The 23,049-nt window shown below is 38.9% G+C and overlaps 1 protein-coding gene across 5 annotated transcripts in view; it reads left to right on the forward strand.

The window, feature by feature from the left end:
* Positions 1-1,218: 1,218 nt before the first annotated feature.
* Positions 1,219-23,049, forward strand: part of LOC146310562 (palmitoyltransferase ZDHHC14-like) — a 69,754-nt gene continuing 47,923 nt past the window's right edge. For 2 of the 5 annotated variants that reach the window (XM_084743216.1, XM_084743217.1), the window contains exons 1-2: positions 1,219-1,829; positions 3,226-3,520. In XM_084743216.1, coding sequence (XP_084599342.1) covers positions 3,279-3,520 — 242 coding nt within the window. In that variant the 5' untranslated portion in view covers positions 1,219-1,829; positions 3,226-3,278. Of the gene's footprint in view, positions 1,923-3,225; positions 3,521-23,049 lie in introns of all 5 variants that reach the window. The other 3 variants (XM_084743215.1, XM_084743214.1, XM_084743218.1) reach the window with 3 other exon arrangements.

Raw genomic sequence — 23,049 nt, forward strand, 5'->3', positions numbered from 1 at the left:
TTTCTCCCTGTCATCAGTAAAACAAGATACACATTTTAAATATTAAATTCATGGAATTTCTTAGTCTTTCACTACATAGTCTTTTATTTATTCAGTGACCCAAATAAAATCTCATATGACCAACCAGTGGGTCCCAACCCAGTCTTTGGGAATGACTGGTTTAACCCACGTGAAGCTGCTGCTTTTCTATTGCACTGATATGTCTGTGCACATACCACTGCTCTAACTGCTCATTATATACTCACTGCTGATAACGTTTCACACAAACTGCTTACTGACTGCAACTGCCATTTTAAAGGTACAACTCTGCAACTACAGTATATTCTACATGGACTATGCTCAGTCAATAAACACAAAGCCTACCTCATTTTCTATACCTATTTATGCCTCTTACCTTATATTTGATACTTTTATACTTCATGTTTATATTTTATATTTATATGTATTCTTTTCATGTAGCTTAATATGTTGCACCGAATATCACTGCATATGTACAATAAAGATATTCATACTCGTAACCCCTATTTTAGTAGCACAATAAAGGTTAAAGGAACAGTTATCAATTTATATTGTTTTGGTGTGAGCAGCCAAGTTTCGGAGATTTCAGCCATATACGTCTACCTTCTTTATAATATAATGGAGTTAAAAGGCAGAAAAAATCTACCAGAACATCTTCCTACGTGAGACTGCTCTCAACAAGGTCTGTGGATTATCTTGAGTAACCAGGCCATGATTTCTGGAAAGAGACATTGCTGCTGAATTTTTCAAATGCATTTTGAAGCGCTTTGAGCGCCATAAGCCGTCTGCCATTTGGTCCCATTATATTGGAGACACGGCTGACATCTCTACAGCTGGTATATCCAAAACTCTGTGACTCACACCAAACTTATCCAGATGGATAAAAAGCACTACAGGCCAGAGAAAAAATGTGTTATTTTGACTTTGAGGTGAACTGTCCTTATAATACAGATTATTTCCATTTCTAGCTCATCAATTTCCAGCTGGCCTTTACTTTGCCTTTGAAATAATATTTATCCAAAAAGACCAAGAGCATGAATAAAAGCTCCCTTGACTTGCAGGTGTGCACTCATGCCTGATGTTTGCGCTCAGTTACAGTAAACCCCAGTGTCACCCCAGGGCCCCCTCTGGACACGCCCCTGCAAGCTCGTCAGAACCCCCTAACGGACGCCCAGAGGTCCCTAGACCACGGCTTGGGAACCCCTTTAACGGCCCATCCTCCCTTTTGCACCTCCTCAGTAGTGACTTCAGCCTGGGTTGGAGGGGGAGGAGCAGGCTGGGAGGCTCTGCTCTGCTCCCATGTTGATGTTTGTTGTTTGCGAGGGTGGCAGCGGCGGCAGCAGCGCTGTGTGTGTGGAGAGAGAAGAGGGACACAATGTAAACGGAGGGTTTGTCGACTGGCCTGTCTGCACGCTTCTTGAGGAAATGGTGCAACTTTTCCGGAAAACGCGGGTGACCGGTGGAGATTTCTGCTGATTATGGTTCGACTGTTGCTGTGAAATCCTGAACATATGGCCATAAAGGTCCCGCTCGGTTCGTGTTGACTCGTAGTGTCTCTCTGAGCCAGTCAGGATGCTGGAGCTCGTCTGAGAGAGAGCACCCCCGTCGTGTGGTCTTTCTCTGGATTTCCCTTCCCTTTTGAATCAACTTCTTCCTCGTGCCAATTTCAAAACTCATTTTTTTTAACCTTTAAACTTCTAAAAATGGTGTTCTTTGCTTTGTCGTCGGCTCGCAACAAACCTGGATAACGAAAGGAACAGCTACGTGACAACACCCCAACACGACGACCAGACCAGCGGCACTTTGCTTCGGTAAGGCAGCGCTTCAACTGTCGCCGAAGCGGGCAGAGCACACAGACACAGCCGGCTGGGATGTGAAGCCGTCAGTGCTCTCTGTAATGTTATGTGAGCACCTTCAAATCGTCATTTTAGCTCCTCTTGAGTAGGAGACTAATAACCAAGATAGTCAAGTTAAAGCGTGTAGTTATGTGGGTGAAGTGAGTGGACGGGGAGCAAGCTCTTAATTGCACAAGTTGGCTAACTTACTAGTCATTTCATCAACTCGCTAGCCACGTTAGCCTTTACATTCAATCGCTATAAAATGCTAACCAGGTTCATTGCTAACAAAGGCGCTATTAACGTTAAGCTATGGTATGTGTGTGAGCTGCTAGTAGTGAAGTTATTTGCGGTTACGTCTAGAAGGGAATCCTTGATTTGCGGAACTCTCGCGAGATATGAGCGTGTTGTTTATTAATTGTACAATTTGTGTAAACAAAAAATGTTTTATAATGTAGCAATGCTGTAGTTAAGATCTGGGTAGGTTTAGGGCCCGAAATTTCTTGGTTAGAGTTCGGGATAGATTATGGCTTTGGTAAAAAATGGTCAATCTCGCGAGATTTTGTCTGGTCTGGGGTTCCCTTCTAGGCACGACCGATTTTTGCCAAGTTAGCTAACGTTAGATTAGCTAAACTTGCTATACTTACCTTGTGTGTGGCTTTACCAAATTCATCTGAGTCTAGAGGTGTTTTAAAAAAGCAGAAGTGTTTTTAAAAACCTGTAGTAACGCAGTATTTGTAACAGAATATGTATCTTGCACTATTCAAAAACTTTTTTTTCCACCTACACCCTCCCTTAGACATTAAAAGTTGTGATCCTAGCTTATCTGATAAACTGGCCTGGTTTATTCCAGAGTTATTATAGTTTAGATTTTTTTTAGTAGTTTTTATTTCTCTTATTATGGTTTTCAATTTATTTTTGTTTCCCAAGTGGCTTTGTTTGTTTCAGTTTAGTTAACTGTTAAAATGTTGAGTTTTAGTTTCTTTTCCTTCTTTTTTTTCAGTACTAGTTCTAATTTTGAAATAATAATACGCCTGGGTGGGGGGGTTGACAGGGGCAAGATTTAAGAAGTTCAGACTTGGTTTCACTATACAAACACCACACTGAAGGCAAATGACTCACAGTCAGTAGACATCCCAAACTCAACAAACAGATGCATCAGTGCTTCCTCATGCTTTCTGTGTTGACAAATTTAATATGACAAAGACTAAACCTAAAGACATTTCATCTATATTTTACACGTTGTTACAGTTAGTATTATTTTTTTAAGGTCTAGTTTTTATTTTTATTACAGATTACTGAACTGTTTTCTTTTCTGAAACTAGTTTTAGTTAACTATAATAACAATGACCTTGGTATATTCTCTTCACAGAGGCACACCTGCCCCGGGATTTATTCAGCTGTGGGGATTTTAATCAGCAGCCGATGCATCTCGGGGTATCTGAGTCCATGAGAGAGTGCGAGTATAGCCAGATAAGCACTCGCAGCTCCACACCAATGGAGACCCCTTACAAGAAAAGGACCCCAAAGAAGAAGAAGTGGGAGTCCTTCCCGGGTCGGAATAAATTTTACTGCGATGGCAGGATTATGATGGCCAAGCAGACAGGGGTTTTCTACCTCACCCTTGTCCTCATTCTAGTGACTTGTGGACTTTTCTTCACCTTTGAGTAAGTATTGTTGAAAGTGTGTTCAGTCTCTTTTGTGCTCCCATCTGCTGTTTACTTACTTGTGCACGTTGACATTGTGGATTAGGGATTTCATTTCATGGGCTCAGCTGTCAGAGAAAAAGTTTAGATATAGGTCAGTTATGTCACTGGCATCACTGAGTTTATTTCCTATGATCTCCTCAGGGGCGCAGGGAGATGTCAGTATAAACTGGTTGGGGATTAGGCAGAGGCTTCTCTGTTTTAGGAGGTATAGAAGATATAATAATATATAAAGTATCTTTAGCAGAGACAGCATGTTTTTGCAGCGGCCTTTGCTTATGGAAAGTGCTCTGTGGTTGTGCTGAAAGGGTGCGGATTTCCTCTTAATTTGTTTATGGCTTATACATGCCCTTACATGGTGGATGAATCTTAAAAAGGGGGCAGACAGCCCTCTGTTCCAGATTTACCAGTGTTGTTTTAGCATGCTGGTCTTGCTGTCAGAGCATCCTCCAGCTGCAGGACTTGTTTTAAAACTACTGCTGGCAGACATCAACTTCACTGAAGTGTCCTTGAACAAGATATTGAATTCTGACTATTTGCAGGGTAGTTGTTCTGTAATTGAATGAGATTTTACGTGAATTGTTTGGTAATTTGACCTTTACAGTGGCAGCAGGTAACTGAGTAGAGGGCTATCAAATTAAATCAAATAACTTTATTGGCATGAACAAAAATATGTTGTTGCCAAAGCAATTCTCACAAAATTCCATATTACATACATATATACTATATACATATACGTTACACTATTTGTTTCTCATTTGTCTCATATCAGATTCCAGAGAACCAGATTTCTGACCATTTGTAGGTTTGGCTTTTTTTTTTCTTAAAGGGACACTTCACCCCAAAATCAACAAATTATATTTTTCCTTTTACATGTAGTGCTGTTTATCTATCTAGATGGTTTTGGTGTGAGTTACAGAGTTTTGCAGATATTGCCTGAATAGGTGTCTGCCATCTCTCCAATATAATGGAACTAAATGGCACTCAACTCGTTGTTCTCAAACCATCAAAAAATACACTTGAAAAACTCAACAGCAGTGCATCTTTCCAGAAATCAGGACCCCGTTACTCTAGACAATCTACAGGTCTTGTGAGCAGTTTTGTGTTGGAACTTTTCTGTCTCATGAACTCTCGTTCGTGAGTAGATACATGCTCGTCTTTGCATGGTGATGCGGTTGGTGGGTGTATTTCGGTAGAAGGAAAATAGTTCTTTGCCTTCAGACCTTAGAATACGCCCACGCTGAGAAGGCAGACATCTCTATAGCCAGTATCTCTAAAACTCAGCAACTCTCACCAAAACAGTCCAGATGGATAAATAGCACTACAGGTAAGAGCGTTTAGGATTTTGGGGTAAACTGTCCCTTTAATTATCAAAAATTGTCCCTGTCATCTTGACTTTGTGTCAAGTCCCCCATGATTTATGGAGTAGACTACAGTGTTTGTCCGCCTATGTGTGCCACTTGCAGCCCCTTAATCACAGGCCCACCATTCTCAAAGGAGCCCTCTGTCTTTCTCCCTCTGGTAGAACAACCTGTAATCAACACACAGAATGTACTTCTCCACACTGTCTCATCCAGGCATTCATCTTCACCTCATCCCGGATGTCCTAAATTGGCCCAGTGCTGTGACTGAAGTGCATGATACAGCATGTAGACAGTACACGCACATACAGCTGAGTATAGCTCTGGAGTGTACCACCAGAGATGGTGCATTGTCTCTTTCCTCATTATTCCAGAGTAATCATTATGTCATCTATCATCTCACAAACCCCATCTATACTAGATAAGAATCCTGCTCCATCATGAGATTTGTTGCTCCGTCTTTATCAGGCCAAAGTGCTTCAGAGCCACAGAAAGCTTAATAGGCAAAATATGTGCTGTGGTTGATGGCTGCTGTTCAGTATCTGGACTGTAAAGATAGTCTGTGCTTAATGATCTGGGGGGTAAATCAAACGGCAGTGAATAGTGTGGCACACAACCACCACTATTATAAACAAAACAGTTGACTTATGTGTTTGTTTCTGAATGAGGCCCAAAGTTTAACAATCTCTTGAATTTCCTTCATATTTCATGTTAAGAGAAAATTTTTTTAAAAATAAATATTAAAATTATAATTATGATATAGCCTACATATTTGAATATTTTTCAAACTTACATTTCCTTGCATAGGATAAACAATTTATGGACTATAAAAATGAGGTGTTTGTTTATTTTCTATCTCTTACCTAAGCGGAGAGCAAAAATAAGCATTGTTGAATCCTAGAAATCAAACTAACAAAGTAAGAACAATGCATGGATACGGCTGGACATAATTTAAAAAATATGATACCAGTGCAATGACCAGTACCCTTAAAGTGGTACTAATACCAGTGGATTACTTTATCCGATGCATTTTCTGAAGGGTAATTTTTTTCTAAATCTGGCTACTGACTGAATGCAGGCATCATTTGATTGGAGAAGTTTTGATACTACTTTGTACTGGGTTATTTCAGTCTGTACCTCTAAAGTGAATATCGTTTCTCGCATGAGGCCCATCATGTCATAGCATTTTGAAAGGACTTAAAGTGGTGTAATTTTATTTTCTAGTGATTATTCGGTAGTTCTAAAACAATTAAGCCAATTTGCTGAAAACTAACCTGGCACAATTTTGATAATCAGCTTATCATTTTACTTACTTATTAAGCAAAAACAAACATTCTCCTATCTCAGCCTCTCTCCCATGTGAGGATTTGCTGCTTTTCTGTTTTATATCCCAGCAATTTCAATATCTGACAAAAAAAAAAAGACATTAAAAGATGTCACTTTGGGCTCATGGAAGTGTGATGGAAATTTAACAGTTTTCTAATGAAGCGATTTATCGATTAATTGAAAATAATTGGCAGATTGATGGAAATTGAAAAGAACTGCTCACTGCCACACACTGTCATATTAAGCTAAAGTGCTTCAGAGCCGAAGAAAGCTTAATAGGCAAAATATGTGCTGTGGTTGATAGCTGAAGATTAAATCAAAAGGCAGTCTATTTGTGGCACACAACCACTATTGTTCACAAAAATTGTTAGGATAATTGGTGTTTCCGTGTAAAACATTGTGTCCTTGTACAATTTGAAATATTATGAAAGGACTTACTATAATGTATTTTTTTCCTGTAGGGGTGTAACAATTCTTCAAATCCATTTTCATATGACTTAAGTTTTCAAGGTCACAGTTTGATTTGATAAAAAAAAAAAGTATTTTACACTGAAAGTTTGCCATCATTAGGTTGTCAGGCCTTGGTTTGCAATGATAAACAGATAATTGGTTTTATGCCCTGACAACTGTCAAATACATTTTCAAATTATTCTTTAAAAAGATGGTCTGTGTGATTTTAGATGTGATGTAACGGCTGGTAAGCTACACTGTGTCGTCTTTGAAGTGTTGTTTTTTTTTCTTCAGACACACGTTGGACAGCGCAATTAGACGGGGGTGGAGAGAAAAACAAAAACTGTAAGAATTGGTGATTCTGCTTTTTGATTGGATTCTTGGAATTAAAAGCTCATTTCAATCAATTTCATACTGAAATTGTGACAACTCTACTTGCTAGTGATATGTTTGGTTGATCAATTTTTTGACATAAAAAATGTCATCAATTTTGATAATCAACAAATCATTTTACTTATTTATTAGACAAAAACAAGAAACGTTTCCAGTTTCAGCTTCTCCACTGTGAGGATTTGCTGCCTCTCCCTGTTTTATGTGCTTATAAATTCAATATTTGACGAAACATAACATTTAAAAATGACACTTTGGTCTCTTGGAAGTTGAGATGGAGAGTTTACGCTACTTTTTTGACTTAATTGTGATCAATTAATTTAAAATTAATGGTGAGATTGATAGAAAATGAAAAGAACTGCTTGTTGCAGCTCTAATATTAAGGATTATGGATGTGTGTAAGGGACAATTTCATAAATAAAATGCATGGACAAACTTATTTAATCAAGCTTACACATTTTTATGTCCTATTCCAAACCACTGCCAATTTTTCTTCTGTCTCTGCCCTGTGTGTGAAGTCCTTCACAGACTTAATGCTACACATCTATCAGCAGTGACCTCTGGACCACTTCATCTTTCAATACATTGTCACCTCAGCAGAGATACAGACATAACCTATGACCAAAGGGCAAACAGCTAGAGAGAGGGCACTACAGGCTAAAACCTCCACCCCTCGTTATTATGGAACAGTTTATAAAATGACTGAAAATAGGAGGAAAGCATACTGCAGTGTCCATTTGAACCTGGATGTTCCCCAGCAACCACATGGAGGATGCCAGATGCTTCCTGATGATACCCCCCCCCCTCTTCAGATAGCTTAATTTCCTACACCATGGCCAGTCAATGGAGCTGGGCCCAATGTGCTGTCCTCTGTTTGTTGTGACTACAGGGGACATTTTTCAGGAACATGATGCGACCACAAAGCCACTTTTCAGCTTAGCGCCGTTCTCCCTGTTCAACTGTCCGTGCCCCCAGGCTGACCGAGTCCTCCTGGCTCTCCTCTCTCTCACTCTCTCTGTCTCCCCCAACTCGTCTCCCCTCAGCTGAAAGGAGACATTTATCAGACAGGGCGATAGTCAGCAGACCTGCACACTGCCTTCTGTTGTCATTAACTGTAATGTGTTTCGATTAGATGTGTTTTTCTAACCCCACTTGCCAGTTGTCAGCATAGTGGAGGAGAACTGCTCCTCATTCAGTTTGTAAGGGCTTCTTCTATCTGCGTAACCACCTCTGTAGCCTATTATGGTTTTTTAAGTCAGGCTGTGGTATGATGACACCTGGTCCATATCTATTTAAAGATGATGTTCTGATTTGTGGAGTCTGCAGATGGCGAGTGTTTGAGGATGGAGACAGTCACACAGAACTCTTACCCAGAGATCTCTCTGCATCTCCATATTTTTCTTTTTGCTTGTTTTCTTTGTCCGTCTGAGGGGTGCTCAGCCATGCACAATAAACCCTGTTAGTGACCGGCAGACTTTGGTCTGTTTATTATTCCGTTGCTGGCTCCCCCCAGACGTCTATGTGTGCTGTTGTTGCACATGTTGCCTCCTCTCCCCTATGCCTCGTAAAAGTTCACTCAGGCAGATGTTTGAAGTGGTGTTCTGTTTATGCTGTTTTGTTTGCTGTGAAAATTGATCTCAAGAACCACAGTGTTGGATAGAGACACTGGATTTGGTAATATCTGAGATGGACAAAACCATAGATGCAGTGCATTAGTCATCATCTAGACTGTGACACTTAACAGTGAATAGTGGCTACATGTGAGTTGGTGTTGATTGTTAAAGGACCTTTTATAGTGCTGAAATGAAATGGCTGCATTCATTTAGTACTTTTAAGTTAATCAAAGCACTTTACAAATTACCTGTCATTTACACACACACACACACACACACACACACACACAAAGATCGGAGCGAGGCGCTGGCCTGACTAATGGGAGCGCTTTGGGTTTCAATATCTTGCCCAAGGATATGTGCAGGAGCTGGGGATCAAGCCGCAGCTGCAACCTGATTAGTTTTTTAATTTATTAGTCGATCAACAGAAAATTAGGGACTGTTGTAATACCTCTTTTAAGCAAAGAAGCCAAGCATTTAATCGCCTAGTGGATGAAAAGGTATCTATATGCATTAGGTCACGTTCAGGCTGATATTAGCCCTGCATGCCGCAGGTGTATCAACTCTGGGTTGTGAGCCATTAACCTGGCTCAAATTTTGTCACAAAAATTAGCCAATCCAATACATGATATCTATATTGACATTGAAACAATATTGTAGGAATGACTATTTGTTCTTTCACAAAATATTAACCAAGAGATTTTTTGATAAGTAATCATCATGTCCTCATGTGGCTGTAATGACTTTGGGTAAAGCCAAATAATAGCACAGAGCAGAAAATTACATTATTTTACCATTATGCAGCCTTTAAAAAACAGAAAATGACAACACTTATCCCATATTATGATAGATGATTTTCTAACATGAACTACCATTTCTACTGAAAAATAGTAATAAACCAGTGTGCAGTGCTGTTGTTCCTGAAAGGCCTTCAAATTGACAGATATATTACTCAAACTGGACTTTTCATTTTCTTAGTCATACCTGAACTGACATGATCCCACCAGCAGTTTGTTATTTTAATGTTGGACTTGAGGGTTAGTCAACGTGGGTAGGAAACTATAATCAAGACAATAAGCTGATCTCTGGAGTCTTCTACCACCATAAGAGAAGAGAACTATTTAATAATCAATTAATTGAGTTTGATTGATCAAGACTATATTAACTCACAGCACATGAGGGTAGAATAGCAGCGTTTGCTCACTGTGTTTTCACTTCCACCCATGTTGGTCTTGTCATTGGCTGGATTTATGTCTAATTTCTAGACATTCACCGATTGCAATTTTCTTGGCCAATTCTGTTTTCTGTCTGACCTTCAGATTCCAATGTTCAGTCTTTCTAAGAATTATAATTGACAGAATGCCCAATTATTTTTGTTTCTTTTCGCAAATGTAAAATTAAATTGGATGTTCATAATAAAACACTGACTATTACATATATTTTGCATTTCTTCCAAAATTGCTCCATGTTACAGCCAGGCCTTATATAATTATATTAAGATTACACTATGTATCAGAGGGAGCACGATCTCGTGAGGTCTTATGTGATTTCAAGTGATCTCATGTGGAAGCAGATATAAACAAACTGGAGACCTATGCGGTGCACCAGTTTGTTGTAGTAAAGCTTTGCAGCGAGAAGAACAGATGCAGAAGTTTAGCGAGTCTGGATGAGATCATGTTTGAGGAGACGTGTCAGCACAAGTTGTTTATTCTACAGCCAGAACTGGAAGTGAGATTTTAACTGTCAGTCTGTGAACAGTAGTATGCTGCTAAATGCTATTCTCTTTATCCTGTTCTTGGAATATATCGCTAACACAGGCTTGATGCAAACGTGTGTGTCTGAGTGTATGTGGCTGTGACCAGCACTGTTGCGGGCATGATGTTACTGTCTTTGTTGCTGCACACATGATGTGACCATTGTGCGGAGCTTATGTGTGTGTTTGACTGGTACAGAGTCAGATATGTGACGCTGACCGGCTGATCACTGATCAAGGCTGGAAATGCTGAAAACTGCCTGGTTCCAGTCCCAGGATGGTCAATTGGTGCATCCCTACTAATTTCCATACTGAATGTATGGCTAACTGTGCTCTGTGCACTCTAGGCAGCTGTCAACTGTTGGGTGTTTCCATACAACAGGAGCTGTACTGTAAAGGGTAATTGTTACCTTGATGATATGTTGGATGTTTGAGCTCACCCAAATAGCACAGCAGCCTGTAAGTCTTAATCTGGTAAAAGTGGAATCTATCTTACCATTCTTTTCATGCAGTAATATTTCTTGCAAAACTCAACTGCAAGTTTTTATCTTACAGTGAGGAGAATGCACGTACAGTTCACTAATTACGATACAGAAATGCTCATATTCTTTGATTAAAAACTGCTAAAACTCTGTTGTCAAAAGATCATGGGAGAACATTTACTTGATAAAGGCATATGTAGGCTACAGCCCATTTCAATGATACAGCAATGGGTTAGGCTTTGATTTAAGTCCTGCACGCTTAGTCTCATCTAATTTATGTCCTTCAGTAAAGCCTGTACCGAGTTTATTTATGGTGCTTGTTGCGAGCAGTACACTGCCTGGCAGTGTGTGCTGCCTGACAGGCACAGAGCGCAAGAATTCTCAGAAATCACATATACATTTTCAGATATTAAATATTACTGCAGTTTATTGCAATATACCAAAAAGGATGGCAGTATTGAAAAGCAATTGCATAGTCAGTCATTTTTTGGCCAGAATAATTACGACAAAAATGACTTATGGGAAGTTGTCCGACCTGCTTTTCGGCTGGTGGAGCGATTGATTGGCGTGAATCCTGATTTCATTCAGAAACATCTGAGACACTTTGGCAGGTGATTAGCTACAGTAATCCTGTCATGAATGCCATCAGATGGTTTTAGCATATAAACAAGACAAACGTGTTCTTATTTTAAAGCGCAAACAACATGCAAATTGTATTCACTTGACACAGAAATCTCTAAGAAAGCCCAATGAGTAATCCACTTAAAATGTAAACAGCGTATTAGTTGTTTGGATGACTGTAGTTGTTTTACAAGTGCAGCCTCTTTTATGATGAGGATGTCTTGTGTAGTAAGGTCCTTGGTCTCCTCTCACACCCATTTTACCATTTTAACACTGCCTAATCTTAATCTTCACTCATACTAGTCATGATTTTGACAGACAGGGAGAGAATGTGTGCCTGTTTGGCTGGGGCACTATGGCCACTGCCATAACCTCTTTTTAATGTATGATGACGACTGACCAAAAGCACAGCAGTTTTGTGATTTAAACTGTTAAATAAAGGAGATGCTGAGCCAAAGCATGGGTATAAAGCAAGCACAATAGCCACTGTGTTTTTTATGTGATTTATTTGCACCTAAAATAGTAAAAACAGAACACAAAAAGAAACATACAAACAACAACTGTGTTGGAAGACAAGATTTTCTTTTAAATCTGCAGGCAACGTAAAAAAAGATACATTTTAGCTTATCAAGTGGCCCTGAATGTCAGACTTGCAACTCTGAGGAAGCATTTAGAGAGAAAATACAGACGGACTTAAACACTAACAAGGCTGCAGACCACTAAGACTGGAGTGGATGAAATCACAGAGCAGTGATAAACACTGGAATAAATAAATCATTGTCCAATGACTCAGTTGGTTCAGGATGACATTTTCTAAACCAGAGACTGACCATGGTCCTTTATAGGCATTGATAAACACTAAAGATAGCCTATTAATTTCACCAGGTCTTTTTAAACGTGTCTTCTCACTTGACGCAAGCTCAACAATTGCCATGTAAATCATTCCACAACCTGAAGTCTTGTTATAAATTATCTATAGGTACTTTTTAGAGTGGGGTTAGGATATGTCTACCCAATTGGTGTAGACAATGTTTACAGTAAAACATCACCAATAGACAATGACAATGTCATTTTGGGGTTTTTTTTGAGAGGAGGGAGGGGTGCTGTCCCTTAACAGAAAAGTCGACTCACTAACCAGCTTTCAACTGTAGTTACCGCCCCTTCCCAGTATTGCTGTGACAGCAACCTCAAGCTTTCTCACTCAGCCGAAGAGAACAAGCAGGTCAGCTCTCACATCCTTGCCTGGTGAGTGTCTTCAGGGTCTTCATCTCTGCACCACGCCTGTAACTTAGTTGTGTTCCGCCCCTGAAGCTTTGAACAGTTAGCTGGCTAGTTATACTGAGCAAGCTAAGAAAACAATAGCGGGACGATTGCAAGAAAAGAAACACCATTGTCAACCGAGCATCATTAGTGCAATGACCAGCAGCAACAGCTTGTTTTTATTTTCTCTCCCAGCAGAAAGAAACTCCTGTCTCACGGCAAGTCTGAGGGGGCACACTACCGCAAATACAGAAGGGTTTTATATTACAGTGTTACAGTAGTATAGAGGTCAGTGGTCAGTGACTGTCAGCCATCAGCGATGGACGATGGCTAACTGTCAACCCTATTTTAGAGTCTCCCTTTTCATCTGCAGGTAACTATAGTAGCTGAGATGCATTGGACATTCCTGAAAAGAAACCCCTCTCAGATATTGTAATGGCACAATACCACTTTACTGGGACATAATTATGTTTGCCCACAGGTTTAATAAAGTAGCCTATTAAGGACACTGTAGATGGACAAGTAGGCCGAGGTCAAGATCTTTAGAAGTGGTCTTTGATAATTTCTTCCTTTGAACAGAAAAAGAAACCCCTCTTTTATGAATACCCCAGGAATTGAGTTTCTGCCTCACTCAGAGAATACAATAGCTCTCAAGACCCCTCAGCAAGCATGCCATCCTTTGACTGTCCTGTTGTTACAAATTGAATGAAATCTGTGAAATGGTGACTCTCTCTTTCTTGTAAAATGTTAGTTCTGCACAGCATTCCATAAATGTGTTTGCTGCAAGCTGGGGCAAAATAATAAGTCAGCCTTTGGAGTGTCATAAGGCAAACTATTGTGAAAGAGTCTTTGTCCACGACATTTGAACAGTCACACCCATGGCATACATAGTTTCTCAATTCAAGCAAAGCTGTCAAATAAGAATTTAGAGTAATGTGCCGTTCATGATTTAGTCTCATAGTTCTCATCACCAAACTGCATGTTAATGTGAGGGAGAAACTCTAGTGGTGGAATTTACAAATTGTGTGTTTAATTAAATAGAAGAAATAGAAATTTTCACCAAAGATTAATTTCATTATCAGTTAATCTGTAGAATTTTTTTTCTTTAAAAACTACTCAGAATGATCAGTCAGTAATGAAAATAACTGGTGACAACTAATCAATTAATGTACTAATCATTGCAGCTTAAGTTTTCCCAAATGGGCACAACACAAGAGCATAAAATTATATAAAATGCCAAAATATATTCCCTTTTTCAGGTGGTTAAAGTAGGACAATGGACACGTCATCCTTGACTGTTTAATCATGTATAAATATCAGCGAGTAAGATCTAGGTCATTTTAAAAGTGAATATGTTTTGGATGTGACTTCAATTCCTTGCAGGATGTTCCATCTCAGACTTTACTGCAGCTGTCTGTTTTGTTGTGGAATAAAGAGGCGGATCTGTCACCTATGCTCATTGAAACCAGGAATCATGTCCAGCTGTTTGCTTTTTGTTGTGCGATTGCTCTCCCCAACTAGCTTCAAGCCTTCAGTCGACCTGGCATCCTCTGTTAGTCACACAGCTTTCCTGTGCTTCCACTCCCTGTGCCAGGCGTAATTGAGTGCATGGCACATGCTTGGATTTGGAACGCACTCAAATGCATACATGACCACTGCAGTCCTCTGAGGCTGTGCCCGTGCGCTAGTGACATCTGTCTGAAAAGTGGCAGGAAATCATGGCTCCATGAGGTGGTCTGGGCAAAAACGTAACCATTTGCAAAAGCATGTCATGTTCAGTTGTTTCATTGACAAATGACTAGGCCTACAGCTAAGAGGAGGTTCGTGTTCTGCCCTTGCCTGCCATCAAAAGCAATCAAAATGTAATAAAAGGCAAAGCTGACAAAGCCTTGTATCCATGTAGCTCAGATGAGTAATGAGACTTTAGAGCGAGGGGCCATAAAGCCAAGTGCTTCAAATGCATTTTTAACACAACGTTAAGCACATTTTAAACACATCCATGTATTTGGTACTGCATCACTGTGGAGCAATATCTCTGGCTAAAATATACTTCTCCTCAAGCAAGTGCTGAGGGGAATTGCAGGCACAGCGTATGTGCTGCAGGATGGATGATCTGTGTTTGACAGACCTTTTTTTGCACATCACAGGATATTGATTGCCTTCAAAGCTGTATGACCAAAGAAGAAAGTAAACGAGGGTGCAGTTTATCTCAGGTGACACCGAAAGGACAGACAGTGAACAGTGCCGTGTGAAGCAGGCTTCACATGGTTACATCAAGCGGAGATGAAAGTCCCTCGAGCTTAACTCCCAGCAGAGTTTTGAAAAACTGGTTGGCATTATAAGAGGATTTAGTGGGAAATGTGATAACGGTAATCTGGATTGGATTATTGTTGATATTAGCGCACCCTTTGGGAGGCAAATGAGGAGGAAAACCTCGGGAGACCCTATTGAGGTAGAAGGATTACCTTTGGTATTCTGTGGAAATAATGGACATATCCCACAATGGCGCAGAAGACATTTGCCCAAAAACAACTGCGATGCCAGAATTTACCAGGGTGACAGTACTATCACATTTAATGTTCGGTTCAAATTATATTTTTTGGTCTGATTGCCATAACATCTGCTGGCAGGAATGCGTGAGCTGAAAGAAAGTCGTATCATGAATAGATCTTGTTGGACATTTTAATCACACAGATATGCTCCTATCAGTTTCTTCCTTTTGCTATTTGTAGAAATTGGGATTTCTATTCAAATCAAATAGTATAACAGTATTTTGACAGGACTCATTTTCTTCCTGTGTTTGTTTACTATAGGTGTAAGGCAAGAGTGCTGAACATAAGACACCTCATACAGGTAGCTTCTGTATGATTGTTCCTCTGCTATACATTTATTGAGATTTACTGTGCCCCCACCATTTCCTTTTTGAGAATTGCATTGTTTCCTGTTCAGAGTGAAGCTTGATGTCTAAGTAGGGTTTGGCTTAGACGTATGAAAGGAGACTCTAAGTTCACATTAGCATTGTCCTGTCTATCATGCTTGACATTTGGGTTTAGTAAAATAGCAAAGTTTTAAGTGTTTATTTTGTCTGGTTGTTTTAGACAAATCTTGTTGTATAAGACTTATGTTATGATATGTGATTATTTCATGATGGCAACATGAAACATAAACTCTTGTTCATGTGAGTAAGGCAGGCTTAGGACAGTAAAAGCTAACATTGATCCCAGACACCTTTCCATATGCAGTAACATAGCTGCTGCATAGATTAACAACAGTCCAGTAGATGTGACTCTTCAAACTGTATTCTTCAAGGCATTATTCTCACACATTTCAGGAAACCCTGCTGAGGTGTCATAATGACTGACACATGAGCAGGAAGCCAACATACTAAAGTTGAGGAAGTCAACAATTACATGCAATAAGGTCAAGTCAGTAAGTAGGTTTCTAAAATGGGAAGAAAGAAAAAAGCTAAAGATTGTCATGACTCATATACAGAATGGACACGTGTCCCTCCAATGGTGAAGTGAGAAAGGTTAGAAGACCTGATGACCTGCTCAAACAGGCAGTTGCCACTCCAGTTTAATAAAGCTTAAAACAATTATACTTTATCATGATGGGGATATTCACATGTAATTTTAATTACTACATTTTATTTACATGTATTAATACACATCAAAACCAAGGTAGAGTGTGTCAAGTGTGTCAGCACTGAATTAAGAAGTGAGTCCCTCCAGAGGAATTATAGGCTGAAGCAATATCATCCTAATTTGAATGCAAAGCAAACAGTAGGTTTTCCTTATGTCAATGCAATATGTCATGCTGCTGCTTATTGCTATCTGAACCAGAGGACCTCTGTTTAAAGTCATTATTCATTGTGCATTATGCTCTGCACTAATGTCTCTTGCAGATGCATTAACTGTATAGGCCTGTCATTAGGTGTTTGCCTTAAGAATTAGCTATCATAGTTTTATTGCGGTGCCTTCAGCAGTCAATAATTCACACAGACTTTGACAGTCATGCTGTATAGTTTGTAAATTGGTACCTTTTGGTGAGTAATTATCAGTACAAACTGTCAAAGAGCAGTCATCTCACACCGTGGTTTTACCGTCAATGTTTGCACACCTAACTTGTTCCAAACCAGATACAGTAATACACAACTTTAGGCTTAGTTGACCAACAGCGACTGACTACTGCATTGTTTTTGTTTTGCAGTTGTACAAACAAAATTCAAACTAATTCATTGCCAAAGAGAATGCATGCTCTTGGCCCACTACTTTTATTTTATTTCATTAAAGGGGTGAAACTACTCACTTCAACCAAAGATTATATATTAAATTGGATTACAACCTATTTAATATCCTGTCTGTGGCTCCCATTTGCTATTTGGACTGCTGTTCTCATTTTGCATGCACAACTGCTGCATATTGCTTCTTTAAATGTCTGTTTTGTCACTTTATCAAACATTAGCCCCAGTCTCGGCAGTCAGCCGTGGCTTAGGTGTAGGTGTCTTTCCTCTCTCTTCTGAATGAGTAGGAATATCACAATATATTGCATATCGCAATCTAAAAACGTCTCTATCTTTTCAGACTGTGACAATATCTACCTCAATGTTATACATGGGTAATTATTTTATTTTATTATTCCAATTTAATTTTATGAAATGACTGCTACGGACTGCTGCATTGTTTTTGTTTTGCAGTTGTACATACATAATTCAAACATTCACTGACAAAGATATTTCATGCCAAGTTTTTGCGCCTGCTTAGGCCATGGCTTACTACTTTTAGTTTATTAAAGAATTAAAGGAGGAAAGGAGCACTTTTAAGTTAAAAGGAGAAATGAATTATATAGATATATAAATGGAAAATGCTGTACACATCAGATTTAATGAAATCTATAATTACATAAAGGATTTTTTTTTATTTTACATGAATATTGTGGACTTTTTACCATGGTTTTATCATATCTTGAGTTGTTGGTATTGTTACATCCCTATAAATAAACAAGGATGAAAATAATTTCTTTTTCTAACTTCAGGCCAGATTAGCACAGTTACCTCTTAATTATATATGTCATATAAGTGTGTTAAGGCTTAAAGCAACAGCAGGAGTTTTTAACTGGTTATGAAACAGTCTCAATATATTACTGATGCCTCTGCATGATCTACATATCAAAATGAGGCCATCAGCACCGAGATCAGCTGTTTTTTTTTATAGTTATTCTTAAAGCCTTACATTGGGTCCGATTCTCTGTGAAATCAGATGAAACAACTTCCTGGGTGAAGCTACTGTGAATAGCACGTTAGACAGATAAAAAAGTAGCAGGAGGAGATTTTTCTTTAGATACTTTTGTTTTTTACTTATAGTTTTTGGTTATTATATTATTATAGTTTATGGTTACAGTGGAAACACCACCGCTCTTATCCACAGGACCTCCGAAATCAGCAAAATATGAAATTTCCTTGCAGTAGCTTTAATGTATGTGTTTAGAGTTGAGCACTTCAATCTCAAGTAGATTACTTTGCTGTAAATTTGCTGCCCTTGAGATTGAAAACTAACTATGCCAAAGACCAAATAGAAGATAAAAAGACATCCCCCACCTTGGTCCAACTTCTTCTGTGGTCAGCATCCAGTGATGATGGCAGTCTTGGTGTTGTTTCTGAATCAAATCCAATAATCCATCCGTCCTCAAAAAGTGTTTGGGTATGAGCCCCTCCTGCACTCAAATTGAGTTTGTGTGAGGTGCTCTTTGGATAGGGGCACATGTACTTAAAAATCAAGAAGAAACTCCAAGGCATTATCCTTTCAAACAATTAAAATGCCTTTATTGTTACAGAATCCAGCCGTCCTCATCAACCAAATGGTTTGTTGAGACATTTAAGAGGATTGTAATGAATGTCATCATACTGTCTGTATCTTGTTGAATGTCTTTGTTTCTTTTTTTTTTCTTGCTTGGAGGCTTCAGCTCACTCATGTGGCTGTTTCCAGGGTAACCACATTCACTTTCGAAATTTACCATGTCTGACATTGGATACTGTCCGTCTCCATGGCAACAAAGCCCCTAAAGTCCCAGTTAAATATAAGACTTGGTATCAAACTAAAAGGGGAATGGAGATGTAACTTTGAAAATGACCACTTACTTGTCAATATCCGCTCTTCACAGCCCTTAACAGAAAAGAGGGCTGCTGAATTTGCTCATTGTCTTCACCAGTCATGTTCAGTCACTGATAAAAATTGATTTCTAGGACATTGTCTTCAGGGGGATCTTAAACCAGGCAAGATGTTGCCTACCTGCAACTCATCCACGAACCTCTATTGATCCATGTAGGAGAGGCAGGCTTGATGTCGCATCTATCCTCCCTCTCTAATGGCTTCAGTGTTTAATCTCTGTCCGTTCCTACCAACCTGTCACTTTCTATCACACACGACTGCCTTTTCATTATGTTCTTGATGTCCGACACATTGAGACACTGCTTCTGAGGCAGCGGTTTGTGCTGTTCTCTCAGCCGTCTCCTTCGCCACTTGCCAGAGGACAGGGTTTGAATGAAATATAATAATGTTTTCATTGAAGAGAGCACAAATCCGCATGTTTAGTTTTCTCTACAGAAAGTGAGAACATGCAGCGCGCTCAAATGATTCTCTGGATTTGTAGCTCTAAACGACCTTTGTGAATATTTGACATGTCAGTGGGGAGCCTGACTTTCCCATTGATTGCTTCAAAACCATTCACATCTTGGCTTCGGGTTAATTGTTGCAGATGTATCACCCTCACTCAAGGTCTGCCAGGCTTTTTACACCTGTAGTGATTTCCCATTAGCGTCTCTAATTGGAGGATTCATTATGTGATGTGTGACCAATCAGACAAAATAGAAGACAGGGTAGATGAAATGATGTTGGTTAATGGCATCAGACTTTGAAATGTTAAGCTTTCCTGGGGCAGATACAGACAGAGGCAAACTGTGGACTCTGCCCTCCCAATCCTAGTGCTCTTAAATACCAGACTTGTACACAGTGGTTGTTGAGGACAGTGAGATGTGTATGTCTTTTCCCAACAGACAGCTTTTTTTTTTTTTTTTTTTTTTTTTACATTTTATGTTTATTAAACATTTTATAAGGGCTCCACCAACATTTCTCTGCATACCATTTTATTGTTGTAAAACAATAAGAACAATAATAATTCTTTGTATTGGCACTGAAGAACATGCATGTGCTATAGTGTGTTTTCACGGCATGACCTTAATCAGGAAGTCGGCCACATCTGAGATACTGAACGCAAAAATGCAACCAAAGTCACAAATGTTGAATCGGTTGAAGAAGGACATTTTAATTGTTTATATGTTTATCACAGATCAATATTTTGATCCAAAAAGTTTTACTAGTTAGGGGTGGGGGAAAAATTCAGTTGCTGACTCTGAAGTATTGCCAAAAATATCAGTATAAAAAAAATATTGATGCTTATTATTTGATGCTTTCAATTTTTTGTATTGATACTCCAGTATCAGATGCAATTTCTTTCTCTCTCCTCTCTCCAACAGTGAGTTGACACATACACACACTGCTGCAGTGCCCACATAGTCCTGCCAGCTCTCACTTTCTCGCAGCGCTGTCCTCTTCTTGTCACTCACCTCATTTGCTCTGGGTTGAATATCTGTTGTCATGACATATCCTTGTTGTATTGAGGTTTTAATGAAAATCAGACATTTCATGTCCTCTATGTTGAGTCAGTTTTTCCCAGTGGTATCAATAATAGTATTGGATATACCATAGGTATAGGTATTGCATCAAAATTAGTTTTTCCAGTATACTGATACTTAACACTGCTATTCAGTATTTTGATTTCTTTCTTTTTGTAATTCATGAATTGATTTTTTGACTGCTGAATTGATTTTTTTGTGTGTATAAATAACTAGTGCTTAGCCCATTAATTCAATGTGAACACATGATGGGAATAGCCATTAACACGCTAATGGAAATTAGCACAGCAGTTGCTTTAATATTATCTTAACAAATGAATGCATTTTACCTCACATGATCAAAACTCAAACTCAAAATTCACAGCTTCAAAGTTCAGTTTCACGTGTAAAGGATGGTTAAGTTAAGGGATTACATCTGTGCTGTGTGTAGTTTTCAGGGACTCTGACATCTTATTTATTTATTATTTTCATACGGCACTAGCTTGATGAGCAGGAACAGCTAAATGTAGTAGTTTACTACTTTTACATACGGTTTAGTAATGAAACTGCTGAAATAAGACTGACTGACATGACTTGCATTCTTGTTGGAAACATCAGTCATAACAGTCTCTAGAAGTTTATAATTCAACCTTTTGCCATGTTGTAGTGTTAAAAAAAGGAAGCACAAAATGGAAATACTGAATTCCAATCAATAAAAATTGCAATATATATAGAACTGGTAACCAAATATTGTGATAGCATTGAATCAGGAATTAAGTGCATCGACCCACCCCTTCTATTTAGCAGACTATGAGTTTTGAAATACTAAAAATCTTAGATATTCAAATTTCTAAAATATAAAGATCAGATGATCACCAACTTAAAATCGTCTTAAATTGAATATTCAGTGTGTAATCCATTATATTGTTCACATCCCAGCCCCTCTAACATGGCTGCGTATCCAGGTTACTGATCAAACTATGACGTAGATGCAAACACCCTATAGGCGTAGTTGTTGATTAATTTCAATTTTTCCTGGGGATTTTCCATGTGTAGATACAGAGAGTGGAGCTCCAGATATTTTGGCAAGCAGAAACTTTGCTCTGATTAAAAACAATCATCATCATCATTTTTTAAAAGAGAGGGAAAATCCTACAGGCTTTAATGTGGATGTTCCTGTTAAACTAATAGCTAACAGCAGGGCGGATTGTGTTTACCATGTGATGATGATGATGTTACATTTTTCATGCACTTAGCCCTCCAGACAGGAAACAAAGAAGTAAGCTGTAGAGTAGTCATCTCTTTTCAGCATTTCAGCAGGAATTGTCCTCTCAGCACTGCCTAAATGCTCAAAAATCCGTTGACATTCTTTTGTTATTTGTTTCTTTTTGGGCAGCTGAAGCAAACTTGACTTTCTGAAAACATACGTTGTTTTCTTCCTTTGGCAGGAGAGCAGGAAGATAGAATTCGCCCAGTCATTGTGGATTTACCAGCGCCTCGCCAGCTACATGTCATCATTGACTGTTGCTCTTTACAGTACACATGAAGACAATTTTGAACACTACAGATTTATTGCGAGTGTCTAAAGTTATTGCACGCCTATCATAATATGGTAATTGTGCGATGTAATTAGGACAGCACTATTAATTATATTCATCTCAATTCTGGCTGCAATCAAATGAACATGATCATGTCATGATTATGACATTTAAAATACGTTTACTCCACCCTGCAGCAGCAGCCTGTGCAAAATTTCCTGGATGTTGCAACTACAGTTCAGAGTAGAAGAGAAATATACAACAGAGAGCAGACAGATGAAATGAAACTCAAGTGACTGGAGCAGAAGGTGAGGAGCTAGGCCCCAAAAAACGATCATCATCTGTTGTTTGGAAGTTTTTTATATTCAGGGCAAGTGATGTTAAGCAGGAACAAATCATATGCAAACAGTGCACAAGACTTGTGTCTGTACCCCAAAGCAACATAATTAACTTGTTCAACCACCTGCAAAACCACCACAAGCTGCAGTACAATGAATACATGAAAGCCAAGAATAATAATGTTGGTAATCTTACCTCACTAAATCCCCGTTCATGTCCAGTAAACATTCATAGCAGCAGAACTGTATAGTGCCTCATCTTATCAATGTGGCATTATGCGAAAGTGTTGATTTCATTTTGTAAGGACCAGTCTCATTTGATGCACAAATTTGTACATAAGCAGGAATATAGCAAAACATGGAAGTGGAAGCAGTGGTCTGTTCCTTTAAAAATGAAAGGTCAATAAAAATAATTTTTTTTCCCTAAAATCTGTGCATAATTGTGCTAAATAATTGTGATCACAATATTGCTGAAAATAAATCAGCAGTGTCATTTTGGCCATAACCGTGCGGCTATAGATCCATACCTCTGTTGGCTAGATGCATAGTTATTAGTAGAATTTGGGGAAAAAAGAAACGGTGTACCAAAATGAGGAGGGTTTGTTGTGTTCAAGTGTGAGAATCAAGGTGGGAAAAGTGCCTGTAATTTACAAGGATCTTCATCCACTTTAAACATTAGTGTAGCATAT

The sequence above is a fragment of the Lutjanus erythropterus genome, chromosome 18, assembly GCF_056507025.1.
Source record: "Lutjanus erythropterus isolate fLutEry1 chromosome 18, fLutEry1.hap2, whole genome shotgun sequence".
NCBI lineage: Eukaryota > Metazoa > Chordata > Actinopteri > Lutjaniformes > Lutjanidae > Lutjanus > Lutjanus erythropterus.